Below are 19,493 nucleotides of genomic sequence, written 5' to 3'. Positions count from 1 at the left end.
GTTTCATCTTTCTCTTTCTCCATGTCATGGAAATTATTGAAATATTTTTCAAAAAATTTAAATGAACATTTATTGTGACCCTTCTATGTATATGTCAGGGACTATGCTAGGTGCCAGGGATACTAAAATGACTGAAGCATCATATTGACAATGGTGACAATAAACTTACAGCCTAAATATTTCCTTTTCTGCTTCTAGCTTTTGCTGTGCCAAAAGGGGGAACTATTTCTCCTGGAACAGAGTGGACAAATGTGCAGCAGGTGAACAGAATCATATTTGCTTTCCAGCTGTTGCACCAGCTGTGTCATGCTGACAGTGGCCTCCACCTGTCTAACTCCTGCTTCCACCAATTCAGAACCAAGATATTTTTATACTCATATCCTGGTATAAACCAACTGCTGATGGAAGTTCTTTGATGCTGAATTTGGAATCAAATACATTCTACTTTCTGGAAATCCATATACTGGGTGGCTGCTTCAATAGCAGCGGACACGAGATGTAAAATGCAGCAATGGTCAAGGAATTTCTCAGGGGAGGAATCAATCCTCTCATTTTGGTGGAGGAACCTTGGATACAGGGAGGATGAGGGACTGACTCAAAGTCATCTGGCAACTTAGAGACGAGGCCAGAGCTCCTCAAATCTCCTAGCTCTGAATCCATGTTCTTTTTATTGAGCGGGTCATGACGTAACCCCCCAAATGAGTGCAGCTTTTAATCTCCCACATCAAGGAGCCTGCTGTCTGCAGACTCATGCATACACATCACGGTGGTTTCTGGGTGGTTGATGCTCATCACCCTCTGACTTCATTTCTTTTTTCCTTTGCAAAATGGCTATTGCCCAGAGGCAGCATCTCTTTTCTAAAAAGTGAACATGCCAGAAGGGTTTTTGGAAACTGCCTTGCTATCTGTCAGGAGCCAGATGATTCACAGGGATGAACCAATGTACATAACAAGGATACCTGATTGGATTACCAATTAGCCATCTCCACCTCTGCAGGGTGGTTGGAAAGAAGAGAAAAGGCAGTGTTTAGTTTGGGCAAATACCAAAAGGACTTTATCATTCTCATCAAGGCATCAGCGTGGCACATTAGACCTCTTCCAAGCCATTCCACTGGAACTTCTCTCTCCAAATGCTCCAGCAAGAGTAAACTTGTTATGCAAACATTGGATCATTGTGTCTGAGCTACAGAAGCACCTCTGTGTCGGTGAAAGGGGAGAAACTGGCTGACTTGCGTCTGTTTTTAATGATGTCGCTGCTGCTGGGAAAATTTGGAAGCTGCAGGTAACATCTTCCCCTTTGAAAAAAAAAAACAAGGCTGCCCTGGAATGTGTTAGCTTACCTTTACCTGATGGAAGCGCCTCGGTTTGGGTATGCCCTGGGAGGGACAGGCAGACTTTTTCTCCATCTGGACCCAGCAAGAAGTGTCCCAGTGTAGGGTCGCTGGAATCTTCTTGAAAATAAGCACAAGCATAGGCAGTGTCAGTACCATGTTGGTGAGGGAGACAGACCAAACCTGGGCTATGTTCCCCTGGTCCCCCGTGGGCACACACCCGTAGATGCCTGTGTGCTTGGGTGCCCACCAGAGTATAGGGTGAGCCCTACTCCTGGGACTCAGCAGAGCAGGGCTATTGTTCAGGCCCTGCCTTCCGGGGGTCAAGGTGGGATGAACAGGGAGGGGCTACCACTTGCCTACATCATGCCTTCAGGAGAGCCTGGCTACCTCAGGGGCAGGGCTAAGTGAGCGGGGGCACTCTGTGTGAAGGAAAGGGAGTCCCTTCCTTCAGCTCTATGCAGCCCAGCCCCTGAGAACAGGGCTTCCTGCTTCCTGCCTCTGCTGTCTGCCTCCATCAGATGTCCTGTGCAGTACTCAGCATGCACAGCCAGAACCTCTAGATGAAATACTGGGATGGCTTGGTGATGCCAGGGGCTCAGGTCAAGGTGAAGGATGCTGTGTCTCCCTAGTTACTTAGAAAGATTGAAGGTATTTTTTATAACCTGACTGTAAAAGTAAAAAACAAGTCATTTATTCCCCCACTCGAATCTCAACGCTCAACCCAGAACACTCCTGGGACTAGATTGCGGGGTTTCCCCCATGCCAAGCAATTCTCCAGCAGATACCAACTGGTTGTCCTATAATTTAATTCAGTTCTGACACTCTTTACCTGGAGATGGTGTCAGATCCCACAGGGTAGGGCTCAGTCCACAAGACTGCCCCCCACTTCAGATGCCAATTGCAAGTCCCAGATTGTGACCTGTACTTCTGACCGACCAGCTCTAAATTGGGCCTCCACAATCCTCCCTCTCCTTGCGTTCAACAATTTGGTAGGACAGCTCACAGAACTCAGGGAAATGCTTACTTATATTTTCTGGCTTATTTATAAAGGACATTAGAAAGGATATTGTGAACAGCCATATGAAGAGATGGGCGAGCATGTGCCGAGCTTCCGTGCCCTCTCTGGGCCTGCTGCCCTCCCACCTAGACACGCTCAGCAATGCTGAAGCTTATTAATTAGTGGTCAACAGCTAATAAAGAGCTTGATCTCCAGTGTCCCCTCCCCTTTCCTGGAGGTTGTGGCTGGAAGCTCCAACCCTCTAATCCTCTTATCGCTTGGTCCTTCTGGTCACCCATCATGAGGCTACCTAGGGGCCTTACCCTACATCACCTCATTAGCATAAACTCAGGTGTTTTCAAAGGGGCTCATTAAGAATAACAAAAGATACTACTATCATTCAGAAAATTCCAAGAGTTTTAGCTTAGTAATAGAAACCAGGGACAAAGACCAAATTTATTCATATTATACCATACTTACCTTCCCCATCTCCAAGACAAAGGGTCCAGGAGTCCAGCTACCTGGACTAGCAGGCCACCAGCTAGAGTGGATGCTAAGGAGTACACACATACACATGCACACTTACAAACACACTGACATATTCACACAGGGGCACACACACATATATGCACACTCTCACAGGGCAAGCATGCACACACACCCCCATACACATGAACAGTGACATACATGAGCATATGACACATACATTCACAGGACTGAATATGTAGACATGCACGTGCATATGCAGCCATGCCTATATAGATGTGCACAATGACATGCATGCACACAAGCACACACAGGTACTCATGGGCATATAAGCACACATCCCACATTCACTTACACACATGCACACACCCAACACACACACTTGAGGCTTCAGGCTGCTCTCTTTTCTCAGTCCTGGTCCTGGCATTCTATCCTTTTTTTTTTTTTTTTTTTTTTTGAGACAGAGTCTTGCTCTGTTGCTCAGGCTGGAGTGCAATGGTGCTATCTCGGCTCACTGCAACCTCTGCCTCCCAGGTTCAAGTGATTTTCCTGCCTCAGCCTCCTGAGTAGCTGGAATCACAGATGTACACCACCATGCCTGGCTAATTTTTTTTTTTTTTTTTTTGTATTTTTAGTACAGATGGGGTTTCACCTTGTTGCACAAGCTGGTCTTGAACTCCTGACCTCGTGATCCGCCCACCTCAGCCTCCCAAAGTGCTGGTATTATAGGCATGAGCCACCACGCCCAGCCACTGGCATTCTATTCTAATCAGATTCTCCCTTTATAAGGATGTCTAAAGTAGGCCTGAGTATCCATTTGCTGTGATTTGTCCCAGGCCATGCAACTTCCTAGGAAGGCCCCAGGTGGGGACATAACAGTACACCAAGTTTGGTTCAATTGTATCAAAATGAAAAGAGCATTGCTGTCACACAAGTATAAAGGGGAGGGGGTTGTGAAAGAGAAGTTCCAACCCTGGAACGGTTTCTAGGTGAAAACAACGTCTCTAGGGATAGAGAGAATGTTGCGGGGAAGGAAGGGATTTAATTTTGACCATCTCAGCCTGAAACAGAAGCTGCAAACACAGAATGGAACTGTTAATCTGTGGATTTAATTTATGCTTAAAGAATTCAACTATATATGCTCTGGGGAGAGAATGAGAAGGGGGTGTGCTGGGCAGTGGGGGAGAGAGAGAGCAAGTGAGACTGATTTAAATACTGAGGCATTCTGTCCCTGAGTGAGCATGAAATGAAAGATGTGAAATCTGTTGCCTCTGTGATGGCTCTCTGTTCCCACATGCCTCTCAAAGTGTGAGCTTCTCACAGCCCTGAGTGTGATTCTGCTGTTAACAGAGATACCTCTTTCTTTATACAATCTGTCCCCCAAACACATGTCATCTCCTTCATCTGGTGCTCAAACTGAGAAAGCAGCCCAAGCCTTCAACGAAGCAGAAACAGCTGCCTGGACCACATATTCCTGAAAATGGTCTGTCAGTCTCCAGCGTGGCACCTTCCCAGGGATTTTTCAGGGGTAACTTGGACTTTAAGCAATTTTTGCTCTATGAGCTACCTTTAGATGGAAGCCCTGGGGGAGCTGCTCTTGCACTGTCCTTGCATTATTGCTCTGTATAAGCATCTTAGTCCCCTCCTTGACTATTAGCTCCTTAAGGATAAGTACTTGAAGTGAGGCTAAATCCTAGAGGGAATGGCCTTGCCCTGCCTCACCCTTCCCTAGAAATCAGGGTCTTTCCGTCTCTGTGAACAGGCTCTGCCCTGGGCTGGAGTTGACTTCTGTCTGGGGACTCTTCTGTTGGCAGGCTCATCGGGCTCTCTTGCCTCAGGGGGCAAGGGTTATGGCTCAGTTTGGAGTGTGCCTGGTAAATCCAGTAGTGTGTCTCCCCGAGGAGCACAGGGAGCTGTGTCATCAAATGCTGCTGCCAGGAGTGAGGAAAGCACAAAACAGCGTAGCAGTGCATGTTGCTGCAGCAAACCCTTAAAACATGTACTGACCCTTTAGAAATACGCATGGGGAACATTAATCCCACTGACGTCATCAGAAACAGTGTCAATTACCCCTTTTCAATGGAATGCCTTTCAGAAAACTTACATCATAGCAGCCACGCGGCCCTGGCAATGAGCCACATTCAAGCCAGTGGGGGGCGTCTATGCACTCTGGGAATGACTACCTTGAGCTGCTGGCAGTGCCCTCCTGGGCACTCTCATGTTCGGGAGACTTGGGGGGCTGTTGTGGTCTGATGTCCTAGGGCTGTCCACGCCCTTCTGGCTCTCAGGACTTTTTTTTCCTTTAATCGGGGGTAGAAGATCCAATGGTGGGGCCACATCGTGGGGTGGGGCATCATCATCTTTAAAAACAAAAGGGGAAAAAGCCTGTGTGAGAAAACAGAATCAGCAGGAAGGAGAAGGAAGCTCTCTTCTAACTTGGTTGAAGGACCTCCGTGTGAAGACTGCTATGAAGAACTGGCAATTGTATTGTGGCTAGAAGGGAGAAATCGTCCTGGTGTTAGGATGGTTTATTCCACTCATTCTCAGGTTTGTCCCTCTTTTCCAGTCCTGCTAAGCACCAGGGACCTGATATCTCCGGTGGCCAAAATGACATGACTCTTGGCTAGAATCGTGGCTGTTCATTTGGAAAATTGCCAAGAACTGGGAGGAATTGAGTGGTGGTGGTTTTTATTCTCATCTTACGGATGAAATCCTGAGATGGAAGGAGGACTGGAGAGGGTGCAAACTCCTTCCACCCCTAGTCCTAAGGCTCTGACTAGGGAGATCCCAGCTTTAGAGCTGATGAGATTATTGGATACAGATTTCTGACCAAAAAGTAGTTGTGCTAGGCAGAGTCAATGATCGCATTCCTTCCTCAGGGTTAAATAAAAAGTGCTACCTTCCAGATGGAAGTCAGAGGGTATCAGGATTGATGGTAGCATTCCATAGAGCATACTCTACACTCTGCTTCTGTTTTCTCTTCTCAACACCAACAGGGCCTGCTCTAGGAAGCAGGAAACCCAGGAACCCAAGTGACTGAGGCCTCGGCTTCACCTCTTTCAGAGGGAGTGGTCTTTATTTCACATGTAAAACAATAGTTGCTATTAATATTTGGGTTTAAAAATTGGCTTCATGTGGTCTCAAATTATCACAGACTACTTATTCATTAAAAAGAGGCAAAGTGTCTTTACAATGGAAAAATGGGGCAGATATCACCTTTAACCAAATAATAAAATTTAACATCACCTACAATGGAAGAAACTGACATTTTGCATCCCTTGATATGATGGGCCGAGAGGGACACAACATCACCTCTGTGATATTCCTGCCAAAAAGATTTGATCTGAATCTCATTATGAGGAAATAGAAAAATCCAAATCGAAGGTAATTCTGCAAAGCAACTGGCCCGTCTTCTTCAAAAATGTCGATGATATGAAAAACAAGACTGGGGGACTCTTCTAGATGAAAAGATTCTCAAGAGTGGGACCACTAAATGTAATGCATGATCCTGAGTTGAATTCTAGGTTGAAAAAAAGCTATAAAGGAACATTATCGGTATAAATAGAGAAATGTGACTATGAATTAGAAATTAGAAAGTACTATTACACCAGTATTTGCTTTCTTGAGTGTGGTAATTGTATGTGGCTAGGAGGGAGAATATTCCTGGACTTAGGAGATACGTGCTGATAAGGGATTAATGGTACAATGTCTGCAACTTACTCTCAGACGGTTAAGCAATAAAATAAAAATATATATGTGTGGATGCATACATAAAAGCTGGCTTCATTTCTGTGGTATTAGAGGTGAAGTAATCCAGGCCTAGGCAAGTAAATAAATATGTGTCGCCTCCGTGGCAATGGAGCAGTCCCACTCAGCATCAACATGCCCGTGCAGCAGGGACCTCTGTGTGAAGACTGCCATGAAAAACTGCCTCTTTGTTGTTGTTGTTGCTGTTGTTGTTTAGACAGAGCCTCTCTCTGTCACCCAGGCTGGAGTACAGTGGCGTGATCTTGGCTCACTGCAACCTCCGTCTCCTGGATTCAAGCAATTCTTGTGCCTCAGCCTCCAGAGTAGCTGGGATTACAGGTGTGTGCCACTACACCCGGCTAATTTTTGTATTTTTAGTTGAGATGGGGTTTCACCATGTTGGTCAGGCTGGTCTCGAACTCCTGACCTCAGGTGATCTGCCGCCTTGGCCTCCCGAAGTGCTGGGATTACAGGTGTGAGCCACTGCGCCCAGCTGGAACTGCCTCTTTAGGTCCCTTTCTTTCTGCATTTACTCCCAGGTTCAGTCGCATGCATAATTTATACCAAGGGGCTTCTTAAACCAGTTTCCTCCTGGCAGAGTGGCAGAGGAGGGACAAGTTCTGGTACTCAGTTCCTGGTGGTCATGGCAGCTCAAAACAAATGTAGGGCAGTGCAAAATGAACACTATGGAAGATGAAATTCACTGGTGTCCTTTATCTCGTGGCTCCAGCTGTGCACCTCGCATTGTGGCCCATAAGTAGAAAGGTGCTTTTTTCTCTATTTGCAGAGTGATCTCTGCCGATATTTGGATTTTTTGAAAAAGGAAACATTAAAGTCTTTAGGATAATTAACTCCCACTTAAGAGATAGACCAAATAAGCCTCTGCCTCAATAATCAAAGGACATTCTCGAAACCTAAATGTTTCGAGAACGTCCTGACCTAGGTTCATTGTTTGGTTTATTCTTTTATTCTTTTTAATTTTTTTTTGGTATTAGTTAGAAAAGTCACAATGTTGGGCTTATACTGAAAGGGAATGTAGTCTAATGAGTAAGAACATGGATTCTGGCACTGGAAGCCCTGAGCTCCAATCCTAGTGAGGCCACTTATAGTTATGTGACCTCAAACATACTACCTATCTCTCAGGGCTTCCGTTCTCTGATCTGTAAAAGGAGGAGAGGATTGCTGTGAGGAGTACCTGAGAGAATACGTTAAAAACTAAGAACAGTGCCTGGCACAGAGGAAGAACTCCAAACACATTAATGTGCATCTTCCTATTTCTGATACCAGTAGTCAGAGGTCACTTGACATCTGTGATACTGTCATCTTGCATGTGCCTTTTGGAAAGGAGGCTCAGTTTTCTGAAAATGGGGAGCTTTCTAAATATGGCTTGTTACTTCCAACCTATCCAACACATAAACACAAACACTTAGATGCACCCATGTGTATAATTTCAAATGTCCACATCATGGAAATTGGAGTGAAGACTTTTATCAATATTATGGGCTTTTTAAAATTTTTTTTTTTTTTTTTTTTTTTAGACAGGGTCTTGCTCTGTCACCCAGGCTGGAGTGCAGTGGCACAATCTCAGCTCCCTGCAACCTCCGCCTCCTGGGTTCAAGTGATTCTTGTGCCTCAGCCACCCGAGTAGCGGGGATTACAGGTGTGCACCACCATGCCTGGCTAATTTTTTGTATTTTTAGTAGAGACGGGGTTTCACCATGTTGACCAGGCTGGCAAACTCCCGACCTCAAGTGATCCCCACCCACCTCAGCCTCCCAAAGTGCTGGGATTATAGGCATGAGCCACCGCACCCCGCCGATATTATGGACTTTTTAATGAATAAATACATATTTATAAACAGATTAGAAGTGAAATTTCATTGTTTAAAAATACAGGATAAACTATAAGGCATGCAGGAAACTTTTGGTAAGTTTGACGCTTTTCTACATCTGCAACCAGAAAATAGTGGGGGGATGAGTTAGGGAGTAAGTAATTGGTGAGCTGGACACTGTTAAAATATTAGCAGTGGGATGAGTTAGGGGGTAAGTAACTGGTGAGCTGGACACTGTTAGTTTTAGTGCAGCACTTTGGTGAAGGCAGCTGCTGCCTGCACAAAGGCCATCTTCCAGTGGCTGCTGGTGAACTAACCTCCCTTCCAGACTCCTTTTCCTTGGCTGTGGACCCTTGTGTGTCTTGCCTTGCTTCCCTTCAGAGTGAGGTTCCCGAGGGATGCTGGAGGGAGGGAGGAGCTACCTTGAGGTGAGAGTGTGTCCCTGCTCGCGTCCACTGGGAGATGCACTGTTAACTCCCATGGTGTTTCTAAGGACGCATGCTTCAGGGGAGGTCTCCACACAGGTGTGGATTCTTCGCTTCTTTCTGGTTCTGACTCAGGGTGTGGAGCACCTAGGAGACAAAGAGGAGGCTGAGTTGTAGCAGAGGTCTGTTGTTTTTGCCTAATGTCTCTTCTTTTGGGGACCTACCCCTTCCCTGCTCACACCATATGGTTTGGTTGGAGCAGTGTCCATTTGCTGATTCCAGAGAGGGCTATGGAACTGAAGCCTGGCATGAGAGTACCTCATTGCCTTAGCCACAGAGATTGGTTCCGGGGTGGGCACATGACCCAAGTCTGGTCAATCGGGGTGATTTCTGCGCTTTGCAAGAGCTTTTAAGAGGCATATCCTTCCTATAGAGGTTAACAGGAAGGAGATTAGCATGGAATTGCAGGAAGACATCTTTATCACCTCATGGTAAGAGCCTGCTTCAGAGGAAAGGCTAACAGAGTTGAGAGAAAAGTACTGCACACATATTTTCTGAGGCCTGGATTCAGCCGGTCCTGCAGTCACCTGATTCTTGCATGAACAAATTCCTTCCTTCCTTCCTTCCCTTCCTTCCCTCCTTCCTTTCCTCTCTCCCTCCCTCCCTTCCTTTCTTCCTTTCTTCCCTTCCTTCCTTCTTTCCTTTTCCTTCTGTGTCTCCCCTCCTTCCGTCTTTCTTTCCTTTTTCCCCTTTCCTTTTCTTTCTTTTTGCTTAACACATTTTGAGTTAGGCTCATGATGCTTTTAAAGGAGGGTCCTCATGACATGTAAATGGGGAAGAACTCCATGAATTCACTGTCTTTGTACCCGATTCCTGTGTTTCATTGTCAGTGTGTTGGTAAGCTCAGTGCATCTGGCTTTAAGAATCTGGTTCATGATGGCCTGGTGGTTTTCCTCACCTTCCTATCAGGGTCATCATGGAAAATAATCAGATCGAACCCAATCTTGTGAATAGTCTTATCTGTCTTTTTATTAAGTGTATCTTTTCATTCTGATGTTTTGATGTCTGGGACCTGACTGTCCCTCCCAGGGCTGGCCAATTCCTAGACACAGTAAATGACTCAGCTGGGAACATACCTGTCATATGCACCCCAACCAACCCAGAGTTCCTGACCCTCAACAACCTCCTTTATCAAACTCTTAACATTCCCAGGCTACTATCTGCCTGCTGTAATTATCAGAGGGCCAGTACCAGACAGCAAGGGATAGCCCCTATGCTGCAGAGCTGGCTGAATTATTCAAACTAGACAATTCTAAATCTGCTTAGGCTGCTTGCTCTGCCTTGCCCATATTCCTTCTGTGAAAACCACAATACAGCCTCTTGCCTGTGCTCCCTGCCTTCTGCCTCCTGGAGGCTGGTGCGCTCCCGTGTGGCCCTGCATGGTGTGGTGTGCCTCCTCCTCTTGGAACTGTGAGTAACAAACTATCTTTTCAGTGCCAACTGTCTCCTGATCTGTTGGCCTCACCACACCTGAATAATAAGATGACCTGCATTTTAAAACACTGTGTTGTTGATTTTATTTATTATTATTATTTTTTTTAGGGAGCTGAGTAATTTTTTTTGGCAAGGTAAAATCTACATAGAGTGAATTGCACAGATCTTAAGTGTACAGTTCAATGAGTTTTGACAAATCTATAATCCATACAAGCAACCCAGAGTGAGAACATTTTTCATCACCCCAGAAAGTTCCTTCATGTCCCCTTCCATTGGTCTTTTAAGCTCCACCGTTAGGCATTCTTTCCAGTAAGAAGTCCAAACAGCCTTAGAACAAAATGGCTGCCTGTGTGATTCCCAGGAGTCAAACTCTCCAAGAAGCCAGTGGCAGTCTCTGCTGAAATTTCTAGAAAACTCAGAACTAGGACCCCTGTCAAAACTAGGACACTTTTTGCCCCAGAGGGCCCAGAGAAGTCCCTGGAGCAAGAATGTGTCTTAAACAAGAGTACTATGGAATGAAAGGAAAGTCAGAAAGAGTTTTTCCTTGTGACACAGGAAGAGAGGTCACTCAGAAGCCTCCCCTAAAAAGCCCACGTCGCCAGTTGGAATTGAACTCCTTTGCTCATATTCTCTTAGAACTTTGCTTAGAAGCACATAATCTCTGCCGTGGCAAAGATTATAGAGGTCATCCCTTACAAAATAACCTAATTCAAAATCAGGAAAATGACTTTTTGGATGAACTTTTATCTTTCTTTTATAAAATGGAGGTGTAAAGATTCCAGTGTCCTTTTTACCTTGGCTGCCAGGAAACTCAGCTAAATCCAGTACTTACTTCAAACCATGAAATCATCTCAGATGTCTGATAACATCTATTTCTCTACTCCTTTTACCCAGGTTTTTTTTTTTTCCAATTTCAATTTTAGTTGTCTTGTTTTATACAATTATTTTTTTGTAAGCTGCCTGAAAAATTCTTGCCGTTTTATAACACCTATGGTGCATTGGACTTACTTATGTATATACCTGTCTTCCTTTCTCTTCCACAGCTTAACAAAATGCATTGCTTAATGAAGGGTATAATAAATATTTTAAAAATCCAATTGAATATGATCAGAAGAGATCTTCCTCTAAATTTTATCCTTTTTCCTTCTTTAAAAAATATTCTCTGAAGGGGATGACCATAGGGAACGTCAGCCATGATGTAGGAGCATGTAGAATTGGCAGGACCCCCCATCCCAGGCTCTCCCTCAGGAGTGCCCATGCACCCGGGACCTACCTCTTCTGTGGGCTTTCTCTTTTGGGGGTTGTTTGGTGTGGTAATGAATCTCCACCGGTAAGATGAAGAGCTCTGTTGGGGGCTCATTGGCTTTAAATTGGCTCTTCAGGGGCTCCAAGATTCTGGGTGGTTCTTCTGAGATAGGAGGTAATTTCAAAGCCTTTGGTGCCTGGAGAAAATTTAAAAACAAAACGATCATGGCAGGTATCCAAACCCTGCTGCCTGCAGGGGCAAATGATACTGTCTCTTATTGTATCTCTTGCACCAGGAGCTGCTGAGAGAGGTAAGCTAATCCAGCTGGGAGCCGGTATCTGACTTCAGTGGTGCCACTTGGTCTCCTGGGATCCAGCATATGCCCCTGTTAATCCTGCCTGTGAATCCTCTGAGAATTATAAACATGCTCAGTTTAAGAGCCTTTGAGAGGATATAAAGTCTTTCTTTTTCTTGCAGCTGGAAAGACTGAGCCGGACTAAAATGACATAGCTGAGATCTCTTTGAACTGATTGGGAGAAATCTCAGCATATGTTGTTAAGGGAAAAAGCAAAGTACAGAACATTGTTTGAGCAAGCTTTCCACTAAGGAGGTGCAGGAAATAGCATTTGTGATTGCTGACCTTATCTAAGCCAAGCCACAATTTCTTCCTCTGTAAAATAGGAGTAATCATACTACTTACCTTATAAGGTTGTTGTAAGGATTAAATGAGCTAATATATGCAATTATAATAGTGTTTGAAACTAGGATTATTTCCATATTTCTTTGAGAGTAGACTCTCCTCTCGTTAGCATTTATCTAGCCACTAGCAGAAAAATTGAAGCTTTTTCATACTTATGTAATATGAACATAGCTGAAAAAGAATCATTGTGTGTCAGAATCAGCAACTTTGTCCAGTTTTTTTTCTGTCCCCCAAAAAGTGTGTGTGTGTGTGCGTGTATGTGTATGTGTGTGTGTATGAGAGATTCACTGGGGGTAGTAGTAAGAGCCTCCTGTTTCTAATTATTCAGAGGTTGCTGAAAATTTCTCCTTTTAGTTTGCAACTTTTAACATATGAACTTGGCTCTGTGCAATGTGTACATGTTCTGGTTTCAGGAGTTCAGTTTCATAGGAGGAAAAATAAAAGCATTAGGCCTGCTGTTTGCTCCTGGGCCAAAGAAATCTGGGAAGTCAGACACCCTTCTAGCGTCTCCTTTTTAGTACTCAAAAAGATAAAAAAAGATCAGAAGCATACATAAGCAACCTATGTATTTAGAGTTGATTGAAGAAGGAAATTCAACCAAATCTATGCAGGGTAATATTTATAATTTTGAGACATTAAGAAAATGATAAACCAAACACACGCACATAGGATCTTTATGCTCCTGGAGACCCTCACTGTCCAGGTGCCAGCTGCCCACACCAACTGCCCTTTTTTGAATACTGACCTTGTGCATTTTGTTTGACAAGGTTTGCATTGAGAAATCAATGTGGAAACTCAAATGATTTGTGTGAGGTATGGCTGACGAGCCAAGACTTAATTTCTTTATCCTAATTAAAAATTTACACAGAGTTTTAATATGGTGGAAAATATTGCTTTCCTCTGTGAAACCATATACATGGGTTGAGGGAAGGGACTCCTTTCCTCTGGGCCTGGCTCAGTTCTGGGCTGACCCAGGAGCAAAGTCGAGGGCTTTCCTTGGGCCTGTGGTGAGCTTGGCAGGTCAAGCCTGCTGTTCACTCCTGCACCAAAGGAACCTGGGAAGACAGAGGCCCTTCTGGTGTGGATGGAAAGGTTTAGATCAACTCAGACACAGGAAATCTCAGAAAATCTTGAACAGACTGTAAACAACCTCCCTCACTGGCAGCAGGACCACCTGGAGTGCCCATGGCTGCTTCAGGAACACTTCAGATGACATGAATCCCTGCAATTAATCAACATCACTGTAGATCACAGTCAGATACAACATACTTTCCTAAAAGTGCTTCATCTCTTCTACCAGCCCTGTAAGGTTGACATTATTATCTGGATACACAGATAAAGTCACTGTGCTCAGAATGTGTGAGTGACCTGCTCATGTTCCCATAGCCACTCCGGGCAGAACATCCGGGGGCCCTTGCTTGTCCCCATTCATCACTGGTGCCTCCAAACACCGAAGAAAGACCCACATAGAACTGCAAGGCAGGACCAGGCCAGAGACAGCCAAGGACATCTCTAAAAAAGGTGTATTTGACTCCCAAAGGAGATTGATAGACTTGCAAAATTTCCCCTGCATTTTCAAAGGTGATAGACCCTCAGTGGAGCCAAACTGTTGCTGGATTCAAGATCTCCAGCATTTTGAATCTGAAGTAAGTTTACTGCTTACAAACTCAAATTCTGTCCTTTAAAACGTTTACAGATAATCCCTTGCCCCTTAAGAAATCAAAGAATTCTGTTGCTATCAGGAAGTGTGGTAATAACACATGCTTTAAGGTAGAATTGGTGGCAGCTGAAATTCCTTGCACTTCATGATTTTCAACCTTTAGTAAATTACTACAGCTCTATTCCAGCTCCACCTGGTCAGCTCAGACGCTAGAGAGGCCAGTTCTCTTTTGAGACATCCTTTCGAGTCACCTTATTTCTAGATTAGGATTAATCTTTCTCTCTCCCCTCCTCTCTCTCTCTCCTGTATGCACAAACATACATATACACACAACCTTTTTCTTCTTCACTTCCCCAGGGGTGATTATTCTGGAGCCAGTGGCAGATGCTACAGGAGGGAAGAGGCATCTTTCAGCAGGAAGCGCCTGTAACAAGTGGCCGCTTCTGGCCTTGTGGAGTTTCATGTTCCTTTGTTTATCTTTAAAAACAGGATGAGAATGAGAATATATTAATTGCAGGTATGGAGATGAACAGTTGAGTTTTGACTTTTATCACGTCGTAGTTAATGGGGAGAAAGGAAGGGAGTGTGCTGGGGCACTGGGACAGCCCTAGCTTTGGGGGAGGCAGGTTCAGAGAGCCCCAGTCTCCTGATCTGGGTTTTTACACAATAGCCTTATGGGGTAATTATTATCCCCATTCTACAGATGAGAAAACTGAGCATCAGCAATATTGGTTAATATGTCCAAGATCACAACTGTAAGTGGGGGTAACTTGAGCCCAGACAGTATGATTTCCGAATGCATGCAGCTAAGCACTAGGCAAAGAGGAGCCTGCCAGAGTCTCATTCCCACATCCAGCTAGATTCTGGCTTTTATTTTGTAAGGTGAGTGGCGCAAGGAAGTGATGTTTGGCATGCCTCAGTGTCCTTAAATGAACTCTGCATGACTGGCTTTACCCAGATCAATGAGCAAGACATTTGGGTTCTTACCGCTGAGATCTGCCTTCCTACTAGGGAAGGCGCCTCCACAGAATGTAATGTGGGATTTGTCACTTGGGAGCCAAGAGTGATCGATGCGGCCATGCCCAAAGGCCTTCCTGGAGGTTTGCTGTGTCTTTTCATTGTAGCTTTCCTTTGAAGCATATAAACAAAAGTGATTCTCTATTGACGTGTCCTAGGGAACGACAGATACACATTCCTGTAACAGGCTGTCATAAAGGGGCAGAGCAGGTTTCTTTAACAGCCCTTGTGGCTAGGCTTATGGTTTCAAGGATGAAATTTCTTTTGCAGGTTGGGAAGAAAAATAAGGTTGTAACAGCAAGCTCTTTAATGCTGTTTATTACAATAAAACATTTTATTGTTGATGATGGAAAGAATGATACTTAGCCATGCCTGACATATAGTGCGATCTTGTGAAAAAAAATCACAAGATTTTGATTAAAAATCAAAATGAAGTGCTAGTATTGGTGTTTTTATCCCTTATGAAATGTTTCTCAGGCTGAACGCAGTGGCTCACACCTGTAATCCTAGCACTTTGGGAGGCCGAGGCAGGAGGATTGTTTGAGCTCAGGAGTCTGAGACCAGCCTGGGCAACATAGTGAGACCCAATCTCTACAAAAAAATTTTAAAAATTAGCCAGGCATGGTGGCACGCACCTGTAGTCCCAGCTACTCAGGGGGCTGAGGCAGGAGGATTGCTTGAGCCCAGGAGGTCAAGGCTGCAGTGAACTGTGGTAGCACCTCTGCACTCCAGCCTGGGCAAGAGAGCAAGATCGTGTCCCTCCCCCACCATCCCCCAAAAAGAAATGTTTCTCCCCTCTGCCCTTCCACTCTGTGGCTCTTCTCCCCGTTTCCTCTTCTCCTTGGCAGATGACCTTCTTGTTAGTCAAATGAGTTTATTCAGGATGGGAGCAGATGTTGTCTATGTTGCTCTGAACAATTGTTATCTTGCACGCGCGCACACACACACACACACACACACACGGCCTTAGAGTTTAGAAAGTGTTTCTACATTGTAACTCATTTAATTCTCACAGTAACCTTGTTAGACATATGATAATAGCTCCATTTTACAGAAGAGGTGAATTCAGGCTCAAAGTTAGTTACAATTCTTGGACAGGCTCATCACAACTATCAAAAAGCAGGACCCAAAACAAGGCTTTTCTGAGTCTAAGGCAATAGCTATTTTTCAAACAAGATTAACAGCTGCCAAGATGAGCAAAGAACCAGGGGAGAATCTGTGGTTACATAAGTTTGGAAAACCCAGAGTTTAACAAAGTTAAGCTGGTGACTATGTTATAGAACTTCTCCAAGCTCTCTGTATCTAACTACACATGTGACTTTCCAGGAGGAGAAGGCATGCAGCACTTCCCCAGTGTATTTGCCTATGAAACTCTTATTTATTTATTTAGAGGCAGGGTTTCACTCTGTTGCCCAGGCTGGAGTGCAGTGGTGCGATCTTGGCTTACTACAACCTCCTCCTCCCAGGTTCAAGCGATTCTCCTGCCTCAGCCTCCCAAGTAGCTGGGATTACAGGTGCCCACCATCATGCCCAGCTAATTTTTGTATTTTTAGTAGAGACGGGGTTTCACCATGTTGGCCAGGCTGGTCTCGAACTCCTGGCCTCAGGTGATCCACCTGTCTTGGTCTCCCAAAGTGTTGGGATTACAGGCGTGAGCCACCACACCCAGCCAAAACTTTGTTAAATGGAGCATCTTGCAATGCTACAGTTCTATAGGTGACACTTTGGGGAAATGGTGGTCAAAAAGGTCAAAGTACTCTTCCCTTCTCTGGAAGTCTCAAGAAATGGCAAAGGGAGAGAGAATCCTCTCTGTAGTCAAGAACAATGACAGAAGAGAGCCCATTAGAAGTGGTACCTCTGGCTAGGCTCGGTGGCTCATACCTGTAATCCTAGCACTTTGGGAGGCTGAAGCCAGCAGATTGCCTGAGCTCAGGGGTTTGAGACCAGCCTGGGTAACATTGTGAAAGCCCATCTCTACTAAAATACAAAAAATTAGCCAGGCCTGGTGGTGCTTACCTGTAGTCCCAGCTATTCAGCAGGCTGAGGCAGGAGAAATGCTTGAACCCCGGAGGCGGAGGTTGCAGTGAGCCAAAATTGTGCCATTGCACTCTAGCCTGGGTGACAGAGTGAGACTCCGTCTTGGGGAAAAAAAAAAAAAAAAGAAATGGTACCTCTGCCTGCGTTTCGTCTTCCTGCCAGGGCTGCTTCCTGCGTGGTGGCAAGCGAGTCCCCTGACTGCCATGGTTCTGGGCTAGAGGGCCCTGGTCCACGTGTCCAGCAGCTCCAGCGTCCCCTTCATCCAGGCCCTGTTGACCTGCAATGGTGAACAATGGGTCAGCTTGTCACCCTGGAAATGGACGTGGCGTTCTTGCTGCCTCCAAACTGCCTCCCTTCTTGCTTCTCTGAGTAAAAGTGCTCAAGGCCCTCCCTTGCTCCCCCTCCTCCCTTATTTTGTATTTCTGATAGTGCCTCCTTGGAAGTGGCAGCCAGGTCTGTGGAAACAGAGCTGCACTAGCAGTCAGGAGGCTCAGGGTTGAGTCTTCACTTCTTGGACACAGTTTCCCAATCTGTAAAATGGGGATACAGATTTCTTGCCCTCACTTCCTTGTAGAGTTATTTGGAGCTCAAATAAGATAATGAATGTGACAGCCCCTTGTAAACTGTGAGGGATTAGTGGACGACAGTGGTGTGATTATGGTGGCGTGACCTGCAGCCTGCTCTGTTGTCATGGAGGTGCTCAGCCTGAAGCAAGCTCTTGGGATTCCCGGGCTGTCTCCTGGCTCTTTACTTGTGGAAAAGCCTCTGCCGAATGCACTGAGGTAAGACTGCTGTTTAGCTCTCTGAACTTATCCTGTCTGCAACCCTCAGGAAGGATCTGAGTCAACAGATGACTCCAACATAGTTAACAAGTCTTTCATCAATGGTTTAAGGGGTCCTGCAGCTGTTTTCATCACTTTCTCAAGGTAGATTTATTGCTGAAGCAGTCTGGCAAAGCTTCCTTGTTTGGAGCCAAGCTTTAGCAATACCTTTATTCCCAGCATGCAGCTCCATGGAACAATGTGGGGTTGTCTTTCAACTAGGGGCTCTGGAAGGCTTCGGGGGCCTGTGTGTGATGGATCACAAGACTTCTGAGAGCTGCTTCTCCTCCTGCCTCCAGCCAGCCTCACTTTCCCTCTCTGCTCCTGTTCATTATTTCCATCCTTGGTGTCACTGGGCCAAGAGTCAATTGCCCACAGGTGGGGCTACTCCCTCCCTCCAGCTCTCCTTCCTTTGCCCACTGGCTCCTGAAGGCCATGCTAGATGTGAACTGAGGCTGAGTGTTGGTGGAAGAAATACAGGCTCAGGTTCAGGTTCAGAGGGTCTGCTCTGGTTTTAGTGGCCCAGGAAAATCTGATGGGCTGGGGACTCATTAATATGAGGTGACCCAGGGCTACATTAGGCCTGCTCCTAAGAGGACCTCAACTCCATACAGAGTGCAGCACTAAAGACCTTTGGGGATATTCTAGAATGATCCCTTGTAGAATGATTCCTTGGGGTCAAACCAGACACTAAACTAGGTTCATCTTTTCTGGTCAGATACACCGGGAACCAAATGCATTTCTGAGGGTGGAGGAAGTGAAACTTACTAAATAGTCTCTTTTTTTTTGGGTGGGGGGTGCGGGGGATGTAGTCTCACTCTGTTGCCCAGGCTGGAGTGCAGTGGCATGATCTTGGCTCACTGCAACCTCCACCTCCCAGGTTCAAGCGATTCTCCTGCCTCAGCCTCCCGAGTAGCTGGGATTATAGGCATGCACCACCATGCCCAGCTAATTTTTGTATCTTTAGTAGAGACGGGGTTTCACCATGTTGGCCAGACTGGTCTCTAACTCCTGACCTCAAGTGATCCATCCGCCTCAACCTACCGAAGTGTTGGGATTACAGGCATGAGCCATTGTGCCCAGTCTGAACAGTCTTACACATTGGGTATCTAAGTTGGGGTGGGCGGCATTGTGAGTAGGGGGATACAGAGACAATTTTCCCTTTGGCAATATCCCAGGTGAGTTTGAATATGTGACTCAATCAATGTGAGGGGAAACAGAATTTTTTTTCTTAGTAAACATCATCATCTGATTCGTTTATTTGTGCTTAGTAGAAACAGGTTTGCAAGCAAAGTATTGGAAGCTTTAGTTGTTGAAAGGAGACCACAAAACTTAGTCTCTCTATATCTCAGACATGGATTCAGATAATCCAGATAATGTGCATTGGAGTAGCTCTGTCCTCTCCTGTTATTCTTCACAAACAACCCAGGGAGGAAGGAATGCAGACTGCAGTATTTGCATTTTACATATGCACAAACTGAAGATGCAGGGAGCATAAGTGACTTAGCCAGCATCACATTATTGGAGACCTGGGATTTGCAGCTGGGACTTTTGCTACTTCTTCAGATAAAGTGTCGGGCAAAGAGAGGGAAACCAGTGGAAGATGAGGTTCAAACAAATGAAAACATCCATCAGGGTTCAAGTTACAGCCACTGAACTATTTTTGCTTCTTTTAAAATAGATTTTTTTTTGGCCCCT

General features: G+C 45.3%; 1 protein-coding gene across 5 annotated transcripts in view; it reads right to left on the bottom strand.

Annotated features, from left to right (window-relative positions):
* Positions 1-19,493, bottom strand: part of KIAA2012 (KIAA2012 ortholog) — a 131,787-nt gene that overhangs the window by 88,549 nt on the left and 23,745 nt on the right. For 2 of the 5 annotated variants that reach the window (XM_034954811.3, XM_055108966.2), the window contains exons 5-11: positions 17,109-17,251; positions 14,908-15,091; positions 14,255-14,397; positions 11,588-11,756; positions 8,713-8,967; positions 5,001-5,177; positions 1,341-1,451 (exon numbers count right to left, since the gene is read on the bottom strand). In XM_034954811.3, coding sequence (XP_034810702.1) covers positions 1,341-1,451; positions 5,001-5,177; positions 8,713-8,967; positions 11,588-11,756; positions 14,255-14,397; positions 14,908-15,091; positions 17,109-17,251 — 1,182 coding nt within the window. The remainder of the gene's footprint in view (positions 1-1,340; positions 1,452-5,000; positions 5,178-8,712; positions 8,968-11,587; positions 11,757-14,254; positions 14,398-14,907; positions 15,092-17,108; positions 17,252-19,493) is intronic. The other 3 variants (XM_055108967.2, XM_057301475.2, XM_057301474.2) reach the window with 3 other exon arrangements.

Source organism: Pan paniscus, chromosome 13 (assembly GCF_029289425.2).
Source record: "Pan paniscus chromosome 13, NHGRI_mPanPan1-v2.0_pri, whole genome shotgun sequence".
In the NCBI taxonomy this organism is placed as follows: domain Eukaryota; kingdom Metazoa; phylum Chordata; class Mammalia; order Primates; family Hominidae; genus Pan; species Pan paniscus.
Note: the sequence above shows the minus strand (reverse complement) of the source record. Positions and strands in the feature narration are given on the sequence as shown.